This window comes from Tasmannia lanceolata, unplaced genomic scaffold (genome assembly GCF_043159265.1).
Source record: "Tasmannia lanceolata isolate RefF3 unplaced genomic scaffold, GAP_Taslan_0.1 ptg000021l, whole genome shotgun sequence".
NCBI lineage: Eukaryota > Viridiplantae > Streptophyta > Magnoliopsida > Canellales > Winteraceae > Tasmannia > Tasmannia lanceolata.
Window position 1 is genome coordinate 12540259 of NW_027518698.1, and position 17242 is coordinate 12557500.

General features: G+C 38.3%; 1 protein-coding gene across 2 annotated transcripts in view; it reads left to right on the forward strand.

Annotated features, from left to right (window-relative positions):
* The first annotated feature begins 3805 nt into the window (after positions 1 to 3805).
* The window catches only part of ABCG3 (ABC-2 type transporter family protein), a 49418-nt gene continuing 35981 nt past the window's right edge, over positions 3806 to 17242 (forward strand). The window contains exons 1-7 of one of the 2 annotated variants that reach the window (XM_077365684.1): positions 3806 to 4094; positions 4954 to 5679; positions 5815 to 5894; positions 11133 to 11419; positions 11533 to 11704; positions 13505 to 13618; positions 13760 to 13888. In XM_077365684.1, coding sequence (XP_077221799.1) covers positions 5208 to 5679; positions 5815 to 5894; positions 11133 to 11419; positions 11533 to 11704; positions 13505 to 13618; positions 13760 to 13888 — 1254 coding nt within the window. In that variant the 5' untranslated portion in view covers positions 3806 to 4094; positions 4954 to 5207. The remainder of the gene's footprint in view (positions 4095 to 4953; positions 5680 to 5814; positions 5895 to 11132; positions 11420 to 11532; positions 11705 to 13504; positions 13619 to 13759; positions 13889 to 17242) is intronic. The other variant, XM_077365683.1, reaches the window with a different exon arrangement.

Consider the following 17242-nt stretch of genomic DNA (forward strand, 5'->3'; position numbering starts at 1 on the left):
AATTGTGTTCTAAAAGTAAAACCTCACTTGTTCCATATTTGGTACAGACAACTTGAAGGAAGATGAGATAAGGAAGGGATAAAAAAAACAGAGATAATTTCTCACGCCCTTTGACAAACTAAACATTTAAAGCATTGGAGAAACAATGAAACAGAACTCGCAAACAACCAATCCTCAAAGGACCCTAAGTTCAATAACATGAATTGACAACCAAATCTGGCACTGAATCAAATATGCACAAATACAAAGCTATTTTTAAAGCTAGAATAACGAATCTGAATCAAATATGCTTTGGAGAATTTATGCCAAAATTGCCAAAATCAAAGCAAAATGCAAGGTTCAAAACCGGATTTACCACTTCACATATCCAATTTTAAAAGTGGGAAAACAAAAGAGAATAATCAATATCATTGAAGATAAATCATGAACCAAGTATTGTTAAAATAAACAAAACCTTAATTCTCACCATGAATTGAAGAGAAAGGGAAAAGAGTACCTTAACAGCTGACAAAGATAGAGATAAAATTGCTGGAGTGAAGCTAGCTAGAGTTCAGAAATGTAATGGCCGGATTCCGACAAGCTGGCCGGAGTTCGTTAGAGTTAGAAGAAATAAGTATAAATTTGGGGTTTCTATGGAGATGAAAATGGAGAGGGCTGTGGCTGAGAAGATGTGGGTCTTGGGAAGGGACAGAAATATATTTGATGGTGGTAGAGAAGAGAAGATGGAGGTTTGCAAATGGGGGAAAATCGTGGTGGGGGTCGGATTCAATGGGGTCTTGGCCGGATTCCAGCGAGATGCCCGGAGAAGATCGGGATGGTGGATGGAATTTGAGAGGTGAAGAAAGGCTGTTTTGAAGTGGGTTTCAAATAAAAATGGAGGTTTGGTGGAGATGGGGAAGAGGTGGTGGATGGTGGTTGTGGTTGGGGTGAAAATTGGATTTGCCGGAGCTCCGGCTAAACGACCGGAGAAGAAAGATATTCTCTCTCTCTCTCTGTGCCCTTGCCTTTTCGATCGGAAAAGTGAGTCCTCTCTGCTGAATTTTCTAAACGAAAAATGGAAGAGGGTTTGGGTGGAATGAAGGTGGAGATGAGATGGAAATTGAGGTAAAAGAGGGTTTGATGGTGGGTTGTGATGGCTGGTAGAAAGAGTGAAAAAGGGGGTGGGAGCTGATGATGGGGAGGATTGAGATGGGGGTCGGAATTGAATAGGATTACTGTTGGCTGATGTGGGTTTGGGCAAAAATGGTGATGGGGGTATGAGTTTGAGAGGTAGGGTGAGAGGTGGCTTGAAAAATGAACGGAAATGGGTTTTTGAAGGTGGGGGAAGGGAGTTGCGATTTGCAGAGAAGGGGGTATTGGGTTTGAAATAGAGAAGATGGGTTTTAATGGAGGAAGGTGGGGGTTTGGGTGAAGAAAATGGGGGTTTGTAGAGGAGAAGGGTTAGCTTTTGGTGGAGAAGAAAATGGAGGGTTAGGTATGGAAGGAGGGTGATGATTGGGACGGCTTAGATTCCGGGTGAAGGCGATGGCTTGCGGTGGAGGCCGGAATCCATGGAGATGGTGGTGGGATTTGGCCGGAGCTCCGGCGGGAGTGAGGTCGAAGAAGAAGAAGAAGAAGGTGGCCTGAGAGATGGGGTTGAAGTGGAAGATGGTGGGTGGAGGAGATGGGGAAGATGGGTTTGGATATTAGGGATTTCTTCCTCTCCTTCTCCTTTCCTCCCTGGTTTTGTTTCTTTTTTTTTTCTTTTTCTGCAAACCCTATTTCGCTGGTTTTTGTAATGGGAAAACGATAAATTCGTCCCCCCTATTTCTTCCCTAGACAGCCACTTATAGTGTACTTTATACATTTTCTAACCTATAGGGGAGGGGCTAAGGTAAGAACATAGGGGGAAATTTTATGAAAATATGTCACTTAAAAATGATCTCAACCCTCCAAATTTTCTTATAAATGAAAGGCTGAGATCGGGGGCTTTTTAACCACCTAGGAAGCTTCCTAAGATTCTTTCTCAACTAATCCTGGCCCTAAACCTTCACTAATCTAGATTAGGCTCTAATCATTACTTGGAGAGGAAGAAATGAATCTTTCTTATTTACGAAATTGCCATGCTCCCGGATAATGCACCCCTCCAATTATGTTGTACACTAATCTGTGTACCCCTATATCCTCCTGGACAGCCCACAATGGCAAATTTGAACTGCTTTTCTAGATTCCAGCACAACCCATTTTCTGGCTAAATCGTCACCCTTCTGAACTTGCACTATGACACTTCCCGGTGTTCGCTTGCTGGGCAAATCAGCTCGGACCTCGACGAAATTTTGCCGGAACCTCGGTGGGACCCTAAGCTAACATAGGGCACAATTTAGGACCTCAGAACAGTAGTTTATTAGGGTAATTATTTAAAACAAAACGTAAAAGGATTTTGTCAAAATTGGGTGTCTACAATGTCAAAATAAACTTTCTAGATAGAAACATCCAAGGAGATATTTGTATGGCTCATCATGAGGTTTTTGAGTCTATCGATATGGTAAAGTGTGCAAATTCTTGGGATCAACTTATGGCTTAAAGCAATTTCGTGTCAAAAAGAGAAGATGATACCCTATGTTGTGAAGCATGCACAAGAAGGTATGGAAGTGAGCTTGAATCCACATGAAAAGCAAAAACATATTGTGGAAATGATCAAATCGTGCCCACCTTTGGATGAGCACTTATGAGACTAGGTAGACATCAAATAACTAAAAGCCATAGGGGTAAAAAAATGTGATGAGTACGATGAGCTGTTCATTCAAAGGAAATGATACTGAGACTTACAAATTTAGGCCACGGGAAATGATTTGTGCGCTCCAATGTTTTGATAAACATGTGCTCCAAATTTTGTTGTGTAGTATTTAACGGGCTGTCAGAGGAATATTATGGTTCTCAAAAAGCACTTAAAGCTCTGAAAATACTACACGACAAACAAGTGGAGCGCATGTTTATCAAAACATTAGAGCGTTGAAAATCATTTCCCTTTTGCACCATCTTAGATTGTGTTATGCTTTCAATTTGTTAGATCATAACAAAAGATAGCAAAATGCATAGAGAATCGGTCACATAATGTGAGAGTGAAGTTTTTTTTAGGGGAGGGCAATTATAATTTTTTTTAATAAATCAAAGTGGTATTTATATGAAAATGGAAGAAGGTGCTTCACTTTGTATACTATAGATATAACTAAAAAAATGTGTCGTACCTAATTTGAAGGGTACAGAAACACCCACGTTATAAAAGGTTACTGATGTTGACACTCCCATGCTTTGATAATTGCTCTAACTCATCTTGTTCATTATTACTTAAACAGCTGTCCAATTTATTACAGTTCCCAAAAGGCTCCTGATATTGGCGTACCATGTTTTGATAATTGCACTGAATCATTGTCTTTTATTATTTAAATAGCTGTCAAAGGCTATTAAACTTCTCAAGAAGCTCTAAAGCCAAAATTAAAAAAGAGAAGACAAGTTGAGTGTGTCCAATTTTTAAAATATGGTAGTAATGAAAAGGGCGGATGTATCACTTACCAAAACAATGCTCAAAACTTTTTCATTGGTTTGTAAGAGCTTTCTGGGAACTATCATAACCCTTTAAATAATAAAAGACAAGATGGGTAAGTGCACTATCAAAACATGGTTGTGCTGATATCATTTCCCCTTTATAAAATTCCTTTCTTTAAAGTTGCGAAAATATTCTCTTTATTTTTTTTGGCTCGGTAATTTAAAGTTGCAAAAATATTCTCTTTAATTGAAACAAATCATTATCTTGCAATATAAAACAACACGGTGAAGAGCTCAAAACAAAAAGACAGGCCTCTGAAAAAAAGGAAACTACTTCAATGCAGCAAAAGCTGGTCAAAAGATTAAAAAAGACACACTTCAAGTTCCCATCCCTCTCAAAAAACTCCCGGGTAGAATCACTCTTCAAAATCACACTTGGATCCAGGTAGTTCTCACCTCTTTCTTCTGTGCTGAGCAAAACATTAAAAGCATACCCATCAGTTATTTTGTCTCTCTCACTCAAAACTTATGGGCAAAATCACTCTATTCTTACTCATACTTGGATCCAGGTAGTGCTCACCTCTTTCTTATTGGGTATCTTATTCCCTTCTTTTATCTGCATTTCGTTTCTCAGCATGAAAACCACCTTCACATGAAAACCCCCTTTTTTATTGTTCTGTTTTAACCTGGGTTTGTTTCATTTACTGGGATTATTAGGATTTTGGGTTTGTGAGAAGTGGGAGTAGTGGAGCTGGATCTGTGTGAATTGATTTTGCTTGTATTAAAATGCAGATGGAAGCGTACTACTAGTATCTAGTGTTTTCAGGGTTTCAGTATTTAGTGGGTTTAGGGTGAAAAGAAGGTTTTATGCTATGTTAGCCAAATGGGTATTTGTGAAAAGTAGGGATTTTGCATGTTTGGGTTTTTTTTTTTCTGTGTAAATGATGCTATTGGTGGTTTGAGATTCTGGGTCTGTAAATTTTATTATGGAAGTGAAAATGTTACTGACGTACAATGTTTTTGGTATTAGTCCTGAGGATGAACTTTTTTTCAATTGTCTTGTGAATGAAGGCTTATTTATTAATGCAGATGGAAGAGTCCTACTGGTATGGGTCTAATGTTTTTTAGGGTTTCAGTTTTTGGTGGGATTAGGGTGAAAAGAAGGTTTTAGGCTGAGTTAGAATGAAGTTAGCCAAGTGGGGTTTTTTGTGAAAAGTATGGATTTTGCATGTTTGGGTTGTTTTCTGTGTAAAATGCTGCTATTGATGGTTTGAGATTCTGGGTCTGTGAAAAATATAATTTAAATGAAAATATTACCAATGTGCATTGTGTTTTGGGATTGGGATTTATTCTGATTGTGGACTTTTTCCATTTTACTTTTGAATTAAGGCTTATTTATTTATTTATTTGTTTCTCATTTTTATGCAGGGCGGGGCTTCTTTCACTGCTAGAATGAAGTTTGGTTAAATATTTTGAGATTTGAATCTGTAGGAAATGTTAATGGAAGTGGTTTAGGGATTAGTCTGGTGAGGAAGTTCTTCAATTTGGGTTCTGAGAAAGATTTTTTCTCTTTCTTATTCTTTATACAGTGTTGTTCACAGTAGTAGACTGATTTTTTCACGTATTGAGATTTGGGGGTTTTTTTCTCTGAATGGTTTGAGATTTGGGTTTGTTGGAAAAGAATGGAAGAAATACAGTCTTACTCGGAAAACTATAGATCATCGTCTTCGTCGGCGAGTAGTCCTACTAGTAGACTGCCCTCAAGTTCCTTTTTCTACTTGCGTAAACCGGGTTCTCTACGACAAACTATCTCGTTCGAGGATTCTCCGGAATGGGAAGATACTGAAATCGATGTCCGGGTAGATGAAGGAGGTGACTCCATCAATGCTGCAACTGCCACGGCCTCCCCATCCCTCTCAAAACTCAACAGTGGCTCATTGCCATCTCCACCGTTGGCCGAGGCTCCTGTTGTTGCAAGAAAAATAGCAGGCGCCTCGGTTGTGTGGAAGGACTTGACGGTTACAATTAAGGGAAAAGGGAGGTACTTTGATAAGGCCGTGAAGAGTTCAAATGGTTATGCTTTGCCTGGGACGTTGACGGTTATCATGGGTCCTGCAAGATCGGGGAAGTCAACTCTATTAAGGGCAATTGCAGGTTTGCAATGTGTAACCAATTGTTTTTTATATTTGAGAGGTTTTTTCTTTGTTTCTATGTGAATGTTTGAATTTTGAGTACATGTGTTTATGAAGGAAAAAACCCGAATTTATGTTTGTTTCATGCTTATTTTAGGAAGGTTGCAAGATTCATCCAAAATGTTTGGTGAAGTATTTGTGAACGGCATGAAATCCCGCTTGCCATATGGCTCATATGTAAGTGCTCACTGATATTTACATGTGGTTATTTCTGTAGTGGCCTTTATTTGAATCTAGCAGTATAGAAACTTGGCTTTCACATCCACTTCTACATGACGTTTGAACCTAATGTTTATAATGACTTCTAGGCCTTTATATTTTTCATATAATGTTTTAGCTGATCATGACATCATTCAAGAACAAAGCCTAAAGCAAGATATGTGCTGTCTATTCCGTGTGATAGTTGTGTATAAAGTGGGCTTACACAGTGGGAGTAATTTTCTGTTTTATCCATCTAGTATGTAGTATGTGCCCTTGGATCAAGGAAATAGACTTTTCTCTTATGATGTAACTAGGAGTCTATCTTAGATTTCTTCCACGAAGGTTGCATTCATCGTTACATATTCCACTGGTATGTTTATAAATAGTGCAATGAAGCTCATGCGCCCGTAATTGGGTTGTCCTTTCACAATATTGGCGTAGAATGTCCTGATTTAAGTATAAATTTGTAGTCTGAAGGAACAAAAATCTCTGGTCATTTTCCAGCTGTCCATTTTCATCTGGGATATCACAAATCTCTGACGCTACTCTGATGTGGGGATTTGCCCAAAGACCATAAGAAATTCATAGAAACTGACATAAAACATAAAATTAAGGGACATATAAATATTTGGAAGGGATGAGAATCATTCTAAACTGAAAGTAGGGATCCAAAGCACCAAGTTCATAAAATTCCAGAAAAAACAGTTGTAAAATTCTAGAGGAAAACTAAAGACTATATATAAATCCCAGATCCCTCTAAACCCTAAAAAATAATCTTAGCCCTTGATCTACCTACTTTCTCAACTCAACTCAACTCAGCTAAGCCTTTGTCCCAAACTAGTTGGGGTTGGCTAATGAATCCTTTAGAAAATTTTCATGAGGTGAAAGAATCTACCTGGCTCAAATTGAATAAGTCTAATCCTGACACTAGTGGGCTTCTTGTACATGGATCATTTTCTTCCATTCTATGACCTAATTTTCCGAAAAGAAAACTCTTAGTCACCAATACATTCTTATTTTAGAATTATGACTTTTGGATCCAAAAATACAATTCACGTTTTTCAATGATGGGACCCACAAAATTCACTTGAAACATCCTGTAAGACTGGTGAAAATATGTGTATAAATCCCTAAAGCACCCCTATCCAAAGAAACCTTAACTTCAACCCCCTTTGCAATTCGATAGTACATAATAAGAGTGCGCCCTTGGTTGTAATCAAAACTTGGAAACATGTCGGTTTCAGTTCAAAATTTTAGTGAAAATCCTAAAAAAAATCTCAAAAACATGTGTTGGTTTGAATTGGAAACATGTCGGTTTCAGTTGGAAATTAAAAAAAAAAAATATATTAAACTTATAGAAAAACTAAAAAAATTCAAGGCATATGCAAATTTAGCCATGCCCTGTTGTACATAATATTTGCAGAGAGGGGGTGAAGTATATATGTTAGGGGTTTTTAAGTGGTGTGCCATGGGGAGTTCAAATAGAATTTATCTATAAGGGGTTTTGGGCTTAAATTATGCACCATTTGGTCCATAATATGTTTTTAAGTGGATTTAGGGAATGAGTTTAAGGTCATATGTGGTGTGCCATGACAAGTAACTGGGAAATATGTAGAGGGGTATGGATAGTGAGCCATGAGTAGTGCTGTGGACACCCTCCAAATCTAGGTCCAATCAAATATAACAAATAATTAAAATAAAGTGTATAATGAAATAAAAAAAGTGTATAAATGAAATAGAAAATATATCCTAGATAAGGTGACTAATCCTATGGCTAAATCACACCAATTCTCTTCTTCAAATCTACATAGCCATTTCTCTTATAAGTCCTTATTTTTTATTATGATGTTTTCCACTGCCAAACCTCCATCCTTTTTAAGGTTTGCATCCTACCTCCCATTTGACTGAATGCTTTAGCCTTTTTCCTTCATCATTCCTTCCCAAAGAAAATTCATTTTGGTCCTTTCTCTCTTTTTTGCACTGGTATTAACATATAGTAAATCGACAAATATAAATGCCGACCAATATCTTCTCAGACCAAGGATTCTTATTTTAAGTAGTAACATATAGTAATTAATGTGACACAACACCCAAGAGATAGCAAGTTCTTCTTCCCTTCCCACAACTTCTCCATTTTTTTCAATGATAGGAGACCACAATGTTCCTGATGGGATTCCAAACCCCAATGGCACACCCAACTATTACATCATAAATTCTTCTTCTTTGAAATCAAATATATTTGCCAACACCTCCATCCTCTCCTTTTCCACATTAAACTGTGCTATAGCCTATCACTCTCTTCCTCATATTAACAGTCAATCCAGATATAGCTTCTACCCATCTTAGTAAAAATCTTCAAATTTCTTACATGTTCGACTTTTGCCTCCACGAAAATGAGTATGCCATCTGCAAATTGAACGGTGAGATCGAACCAACCCCTCTTATTGAAACCCCTACATCATACCTCTATCTTCAGCCATTAAAATCACTCTAGTGCTCTACTAAGGGCCTCCCCTACTATAGTGAATAGGAAAGGAGAAAAAGGGTCCCCTTGCTGTAAACTCCATGAGCAAGGGAAGGAACCGAAACCCCTTGGAGAGCTGTTAATATTGACTGAGAATAAGGGTTAGCCGTTAATATTGACTGTGAATAAGGGTTAGAGATTTATGTCTTCATCCATCCACACCACTTTGCTCCAAAGCCCATCCTGTTAAGTATGCAAGTAACAAAATCTCAATCAACATGATCGTATGCCTTCTCCATATCAATTTTCCAGACAATTCCTTCTTTTTTTTTTGTTTTTCCCATCTTTTCAAAAAAACTTATTGGCTATGAGTACCCCGTAAATAATCTGTCTACCCTCGACAAAGCCTCCCTGTACACCTCCCACTAAGCTTATTGCTCTATAATCTGATACCATCCTAAGCCCCTCTCTCTTTGCGAACAATGTGTTAAACATTGACTTGATGCTTGAGGTAAGAATACTTATTTTAAAGAATTCTACCACATCCATTATGTTTCCTTTTATATATTCCCATAACTCGTAATAAAATACAAAGGTGAAGCCATTGGGGCAAAGGGCCTTATTTTTTTCTATTGAGAACACAATTTTCTCACCTCTTCCTCCTCAAACTTTGCTTCCAATATCTTTGTTGATTCCCATGACAACTGTTGAAGCTTATCCCTTCTAGCTTTGGCCTCTACCTTTCCTCCCTACTGAACAATTTTTTAATATTCTATAATTTCCTCGCAAACCTTTCTCCTCCACAATCTCTTCCTTTATAATCATGCTTCCTATATGATTTTTATTTTTCTTACCAAAGCTATTTTATGGAAAAAGACGTGTTCTGATCCCCTTCTTTCAGCCACAAGAACTTCATCTTTGCCTCCATCTTATCTCTTCCCAAAGCAATATTCTTTCATACTCCTGACAGAGAATTTCTCTTTCTCCTTCATTGTCATTCCTTCTTCAAGTGCCTTATCACATGCTTGTAGTTCCTGTTGTAAATATTTTCTTTTTGTTTTTTTATTTTTTATAAAAGGGTGGCCCAGTGCACGAGGCTCCCGCTGTTGCGGGGTCTGGGGAGGGCTAGATGTACGCAGCCTTACCCCTGCTTTGCAGAGAAGCTGTTCCGTGACTCGAATCCATGACCACAAGGTCACAATAGAGCAACCTTCCATTTCTTTTTGTTTTTTATAGCGATCCGAAATTCTTTTTGTCTTCCACTCTTTTATTTTATTCTTCATTATGTGAAGTTTTTTCATGATCTTGTACCCTTTCCATCCTTCTACCTCTGTCACTTCCCACAATACATCCATCATATCAATAAATCCCGGAACTGTCATCCATAAATTTTCACATCTTAAAGGGTGCAGAGCCAACTTATCCACCTTTTGAAATAGACTTATTGGGGCTAGCTCTGAAATTGGTCTAGGAAGAAACCTCTGAATCAGACTGGAGAACTGAGGTTCCCAATCAAGCCTCGCCATTATCCTCTCCTCTTTATTTGTCCATGTGAAATTCAGACCATCCCAAATCTTCCAAGTTAAGTCTATTAAGCATCTTGCTGAATTTTCTCATACCTGTTCTCTTTATTGTTTTACCTTTCTTCTCATTCACGAATCTAAGCACCATTGCCCACTACCTGTCTTCTCATTCAAAATTCCCCTTGATCTTCCTCTTGATCGATTGTAGATCTATTATCTGTTCCCATTTTCCCATAGCCGACAAACCAGAATTGTATTTACATCTGCCGTCTTTGTTTCCTAGAGCAGTGCCACTCTTAGCCTTCTATTCCTCACCAAATCCTTCACTGCGTTCTTATTCTTCTCCGACCTTAACCTCCAATCCCATATGGTCCAGCTGATTATATTCATTTGGATCAATTTAACCCCTCCCCTTTTCCCACTGGTTCTTTCCTCCAATTTTCTCATTATTCACAAATTTACTTAATCTCTTAACCTCCCTTGCTAATTTTGAGGCTTATTTGTTCTGGGCATTCCGGATCCTTTCTCAACCCTCCAGATGATTGATCAATTTTATAGCTTCTCTGGTCGTTCCATTCCTACGCGGCTACGCCTAGGTTTATTCCTACATCAATTTCCTCATCTCCTTTGAACCCATTCCGTAATTTCTTGTTCTGTATCTACTTTTTCATGTTCCCTATTTCCTTCCTCTTCGTCATTTTCCTCTAGTGAGCAGCATTGTTCCTTCTCTTAGGACTGTTCTGAGTAATTTGCCCCACCCCCCAAAAAAAAATTCCATTCTTATTCTCCCTTTTGATTGTGCATCCAATTTCCTTGTGCTTTTTCCCATTTCCTTGCTCCTTGCCACTTTGAATATTGCTGATTCTTTTACTTTTTATCATTACCTCTCCATTCTCCAATATCCTGAAAGACCAAAGTGATCTGGATTTATTGGACGTACCTTGTAAAGAATTAGCTACAAAGGACTTGTCGATGCTGCTGATTTCCTCTTTGTCACACTCCTCTTTCTCGCAGAAAGTGTCGATTAATCATGTACTATTCTCATAGCCTTTTCATGCATAAATACCAGTTGCTGGATTATATTGATAATAGACAGTTTTAAGTCTTTCTGGTTAGTTAGTGGCCGACTTCAATGTTGCATTGCTTTTAAAATCATTTTACTCATTCTCAGTTCTAAAATAGATGTGTTGCAAAACTTATTTAGCTGCCATATTCGGAAATTTGAAGGGATACGTTGAAAGGGATGATACACTGATTGGATCTCTCACCGTCCGAGAGATGTTATATTACTCAGCACTTCTACAACTTCCTGGTTTCTTATCTCAAAAGAAGAGTTTCGTGGAGGATGCTATCCAAGCTATGTCATTGGGAGATTATGCAGATAAACTCATTGGCGGCCACTGTTACATGAAGCCTCTCCCTCGTGGTGAGAGGAGGCGTGTCAGCATTGCTAGGGAGCTTGTCATGCGGCCCCACATCCTATTTATAGATGAGCCTCTTTATCAACTTGACAGGTTTCTTCAAATGATTTAGCTTTTGTTTTTATATTAGTATGACCCTGCAAGATACTTTATTGATTTTGCTACGTTTTTTGTCTTGTATTAATATAATGATTACCTTTTTTTAGCGTGGCGGCCCTTCTGATGATGGTCACATTGAAGAAACTTGCAAGCACAGGGTGCACTCTTATTTTTACAATGTATCAGAGTAGCACAGAAGTTTTTGGACTCTTTGACCGGATTTGTCTGCTATCAAATGGAAACACACTGTTTTTTGGAGAAACATTGGCTTGCCTGCAGGTTTGTATTTCTATGGATCTCATATATTTAGTCTTCATTTATGTCTATGTCACAAATATCTTCGACATTTTCAAAATATCGCATTTTTATCGTGACATTTTGATAAAACGACAAGGCATAAAATTATTGGCATCTAACATAATGGATAATGTAATGGTGGAAGGGGATTCATTAATTATTATAAATTGGCTAAAAGGGGACCAAAAGCATCCTTGGAGGTTTGACAAACCCTCACAATGAGATTGGAGATTTCAAGGGCTCAATAGCCGTTCATTTTAAGCATGTACAGAGATAAGCAAATGAGGTAGCAGACAGTTTGGCTATGCTGGGGGTGACAAAATAATCCTTCTTTTGTACTTTGTCCATCTCGGTCTTTTTCTATTAAATGAAGCTATCATTCAAATTTTTTTTTTGATAAAACGAGAAAATCCCGAAATAATCCCGAGATTTTAAAAAATAGCGATATTTTAATTTTTATCATAAAATATTGCTATAATATCATGATATTATCCTGATATTTTTACGATATTTTTATTTTAAAATTTTTTCTTAAATTTTATATATTTATATATTTTTTTAAATAATTTTATTTTTATCGTTTTTTCCTGATATAAACCCGAAAGAAATAATTTTATTTTCCCGATATAAACCCGATTTAAAAAAAAAAATATATCCTGAGATTTTCCCTTGCCGAGAAGTTCCCAAAGATGATATTTGTAACATAGATTTGTGTTAGATCTGCACAAAAAAGCTTGATGTTTTGGAGTTGGAGGACCGGTTTTCCCATGCGAGTCATGGTTTGTTATGGGTCTGTTCAAGAAATGTGGCTGAGGCATGTATACTCAACTCAACTCAACCAAGCCTTTGTCCCAAACTAGTTGGGGTCGGCTAAATGAATCCTTCAGAAAAAATTCATGAAGAAGGTAAAAGGAATCTACCCGGCGCTAATGCTGGTTCTAGTTGGGTTCTTCTACGTGGATCATTTTCTTCCATTCTATCCTATCCAGGGTCATGTTCTCTGTTATGTTCCTAGCTATCAAGTCTTTCCGCACTGTTTTTACTCAAGTTGTTTTCGGTCTGCCCCTACCTCTTTTTACTCCATCAATTTGGCAGGAGTCGTCTCTTCTCACCCGAGCATCCAAAGGCCTACGTTGGATATGTCTGAACCATCTTAAGTGGTGCTCTCTCATCTTCTCCTCTAGTGGTGCCCCCCCCCCCCACCTTTTATGAATGTCTTCACTTTTAATTCATCTAACCTTGTGTGGCCGCACATCCGTCTAAGCATTCGCATCTCCGCTACACTCATCTTATGCACATGTTGCTTCTTGGTGGCCCAACATTCTGAGCTGTATAGCATGACTGGCCTCACAACTGTTTTATAAAACATTCCCTTCAACTTGGTAGGGATTTTACGGTCGCACAGAACTCCTGAGGCAAGCTTCCACTTCAACCAACCTGCTCTTATTCTATGGTTAACATCCTCTTCAATCTCTCCTTCCTTATGTAGAATTGAACCAAGATAGTGAAAGATATCCCTCTTAGGTACCTCCTGTCCAATCATATTCACAACATCTTCGGTCCGCCTCCTTACATTACTAAAGTTGCATTTCATATATTCTGTCTTGACTGAGGCATGTATATCATTCATAAATATTATTTCTTGTACCTCAGTAACTATGCATAAGTGTTATATCTTCAGCAATTTAGATACTATCTTGCAATTATTTATCGCATGCTATTTAGAATTTATATTTATTCGTGGTTTGAGGAAAATGACTTGGGCACCTTTTTCTGCCGTAGCACTTCTCAAATGCTGGATTTCCTTGCCCAATTATGCAAAGCCCCTCAGATCATTTTCTACGTGCAATAAATACAGATTTTGACAGGATCATAGCTATGTGCAAAAATTTTCAGGTATCAATTTTGAAGTTGAACATTCTCATTTTGGAATTTTAGTATATTTTTGTAAGTCTAGATAGGAATTTGTTGTTGGGTGTCTATGTTGTAAAATGTTATCCAATATTTACCTGACCGCAAATGGAGCAATTTTGACAGGACGATCACGGGGATTTCTCTTCAGTGAATATGGACACTGCTGTAGCCATCCGTACCCTTGAAGCTACATATAAATCATCAAGTGATGCTGTTGCGGTTGAATCTATGATACAAAAATTGACTGACAAGGTGCAATTATAACTCTTATTCAATCATTGCCTGTTGTACTCATTTACATTTGTTTGTCTTTAATATCTATCGTTACACCACCACACGCACACACAAACCGAAGGTATTTTCCTATCCGATTCTAGAGGGTATATGTCGAGTGCTATGATTGATTCTTCATTTAAAAAAATAATGTTTAGAAATTAGAAAAATTAGAAATGATGGACAGAACAAAACTAAATAATACATACGATCTATATAACATAGGCATGCCTTGTATACATATATTTATAACATACATTAGGTCTGTATGGTCGACATGTAATGGTTTTTCTGTAGTCCCCCGACACTACCAGATTTGCATCATATTCCAGTTAGTCAAAAACTCAAAATTTGTAAAAAAGCCTAGGTGATTTCCCTATGGTAGGTGACTCAAATTTGAGAAAAAGGAAAGCACGAAAATGAAACAAAATTAAGTATTTTCCCATATGATGCTAGAAAGCAGATGGAATGAAAATATGAGTAAAACTCTGCTATCAGATTATGAATTATCAAGTCCAACATCATTTTCTTTTGAGCAAATGATTTATTTAAGAGGCAAGAACCAGAAGCAGAGATTACAACAGAAAAAAAAACGGGCGGCCCAGTGCACGAGGCTCCCGCCATTGCGGGGTCTGGGGAGGGCTAGATGCACGCAGCCTTACCCTTGCTTTGCAGAGAGGCTGTTTCCGTGACTCGAACCCGTGACAACTAGGTCACAGTGGAGCAACCTTACCGTTGCGCCAAGGCTTGCTCTCTAGATTACAACAGAAAGAAAGAAATGTAAAAGGAAAAGAAAAAAATTAAAGGTATTTTCCACTAACTGCCATAAAAAAATCCAACAAACTGCCCAGGACAAAACCCCACAATCTTGATTGACGACATGGACTGAGCTTTCTTTGAAAAACCTTTCTTAGAAGAGGATATTAGGACCGGCCTATTCTCCCTGAGCAGAGATCGAACCCTTGAGCCGGATGGCTTTTGTGTAGCATTCTTTTAGTGTTGTTAGGACACCAGGAAAGGTGATCTCTATGGTTTCTATAAGGCGTTCTATGAGGGCTTCGTATTAGACAGAAGCACGGGTGCAACTTTTACTGTGTCGATCCTTAAAGTAGATGAGGCGGTTAAAACCTCTACTTACAGAGGATCAATTTGGTGGGATGCTTATAGCAAAAGCTTTTTCACAAAAATATGTAAAATCCCAATATATATCAGCACTACGCAATTTTGCTATGTGTTATTGCATATGAAAGCTGCAACAACATCATAACCAAACATGTTACCTGATTGCCAGATGACCAAGTGGTTTTCTTATACAAATCACCCTACGAAATTGCTGAGTGTGGAAGCGGCTACAAACACACACTCTTTCTTTCTCAATGCAAGGTTATCATGTGTAATGATAAATATATAGAGAGAAAGAGAGGGAAGAGAGGGAGGACAACTTGGAGAGAGAACGGCTAGGCAGACAGTCTTTCAATTTATGTTTACCAGACCGGAACATGTATGTGCAACCGAGACTTAGATCTAGTAGAACATCATGAGGTGACCCACATGGTCTTGGTTCCGCACCGATTGGTGATAACGTGTGTAAGATAAAGGACTACGAAAATCAACAGTTTAGCTTGTTTTGGCAGAACCTAAGTTATAAACTCCGTTCCGGTTTTGCCTACCGGAACAGAACGTTTCGTTTTGGCTACCGGAACGAAACGATTCAGTGTTCCGGCCGTTTCGTTCGGCATTCTGGTTGAAACTTTCCGTTCCGGTCGAAAAAAATAGTAAAAAATATGAAAAAAATCCAAAAAAATTAGAAATTGTTAGAAAAATATAAGAAACACTTAAATGAACTAAAAGACATATTTATTACTTAAAAATCAAAGTTTAATACGACTAAGACATAAAACAGTAGAAGAACATAGAAGAAAAAAAAAAGCCAAATACATAGTGCCAGCCACATCTCGTATCATCTTTAAATCTAAATCAAGATGGTGGTGAATCTGGTAGAAGATCATCATATTCAACCGACTGGTAGCCCTCATCATCGCCGTCACCACCACCTCTTGGAGGTGTGTCCTCAAGGTTTGCGTTGTCGTTGTCGGCCGCATCAACTCTAGAAGGCGCTTCAATATTTTCCCATCCAATGTCGTCTGGCGTCAGAATAACATCTTCATCTTCTGCAACCCTATCCATCATAACATCTAGGTGATCTATACTCAGTGGGTCGCTAGTGGTAGAAGATCTCCTGTTTAAGTCCCTGAAAATAATGTCCAACACAAATGTCTAATGGACAAATACCAAGTCATTCAACCTCTGGTGCTCCAACCTGTTTCTTCTTGCCGAGTGGATGTGCTCGAAAGTGCTCTAGTTCCTTTCACATCCAGTAGCATTACAGGTTTGGCTGAGAATTCTGACTGCGAAACTCTGTAAGTCCGGGACGTCATTTCCAAACTGGTTCCACCATACAACTGTAAAGTAAACAATAGTTAAGCATTTACTTGTGGAAATTTTAAATAAAATATACTTAATTAAATGAACAAACCAATATACCTGGTCCTAATCTGCTTCGGTTGCGGATTGCCATATTCATTGCAAACATATCGGTAGACTCTCGATAGCTCTCAATCTGGCTAGTGATGGTGTCCTACGTAACTTCATCAGGTATTAGTCGATTAATACATTCAATCAAACCTCGGGTGACTTCCTGATGCTTGGAGAAAGTAGGACTGAAAAAGAGAGAAGGGTTAAGAAAGTATCCCGCTGCATGGAGGGGACTGTGAAGGTGTTTGTCCCATCTTTGGTCAATAATCCTCCAGATGGGAACATAATCTGACTTCTTGTTCTTTAGCCTAGCCTCGATATTTTCTTTGGCCCTATCCATGGCCTCATATATGTAACCCATTACCGGTTTGTCTTGCCGGTCTACAAAACGCAACACCCTCACCAATGGCTCGTTGATGTTTAAAATATGCTTGCAGTTGTCCCAAAATTGTTTATCCAACACTGTACTCACGATCTCTTCACTCAATTCGTGTCGAATATACCTACTAGCAGCATACTCATCAGACACGAACATCTATTGTAGGGCTTTCCTATGAAGCACCAGACTTTGTATACTAATGAAATTGGTAGCAAATATGGTCCACGCAGGACGACACAAGTCCCTCCCACCCGTGAATTTCTGTCTCATCAAGTTCAATAGAGCTGCGTGGTTGTAGATAAACCTCGTCACCTTTCGAGCCCTATCAATTGTGCTTCCTATGAGAGGAAACACATCTGGTTTGCCCAAGTGCTCTAAAATCAGGTCTAAGTAATGGGCTGTACACGGAGTAATGGACA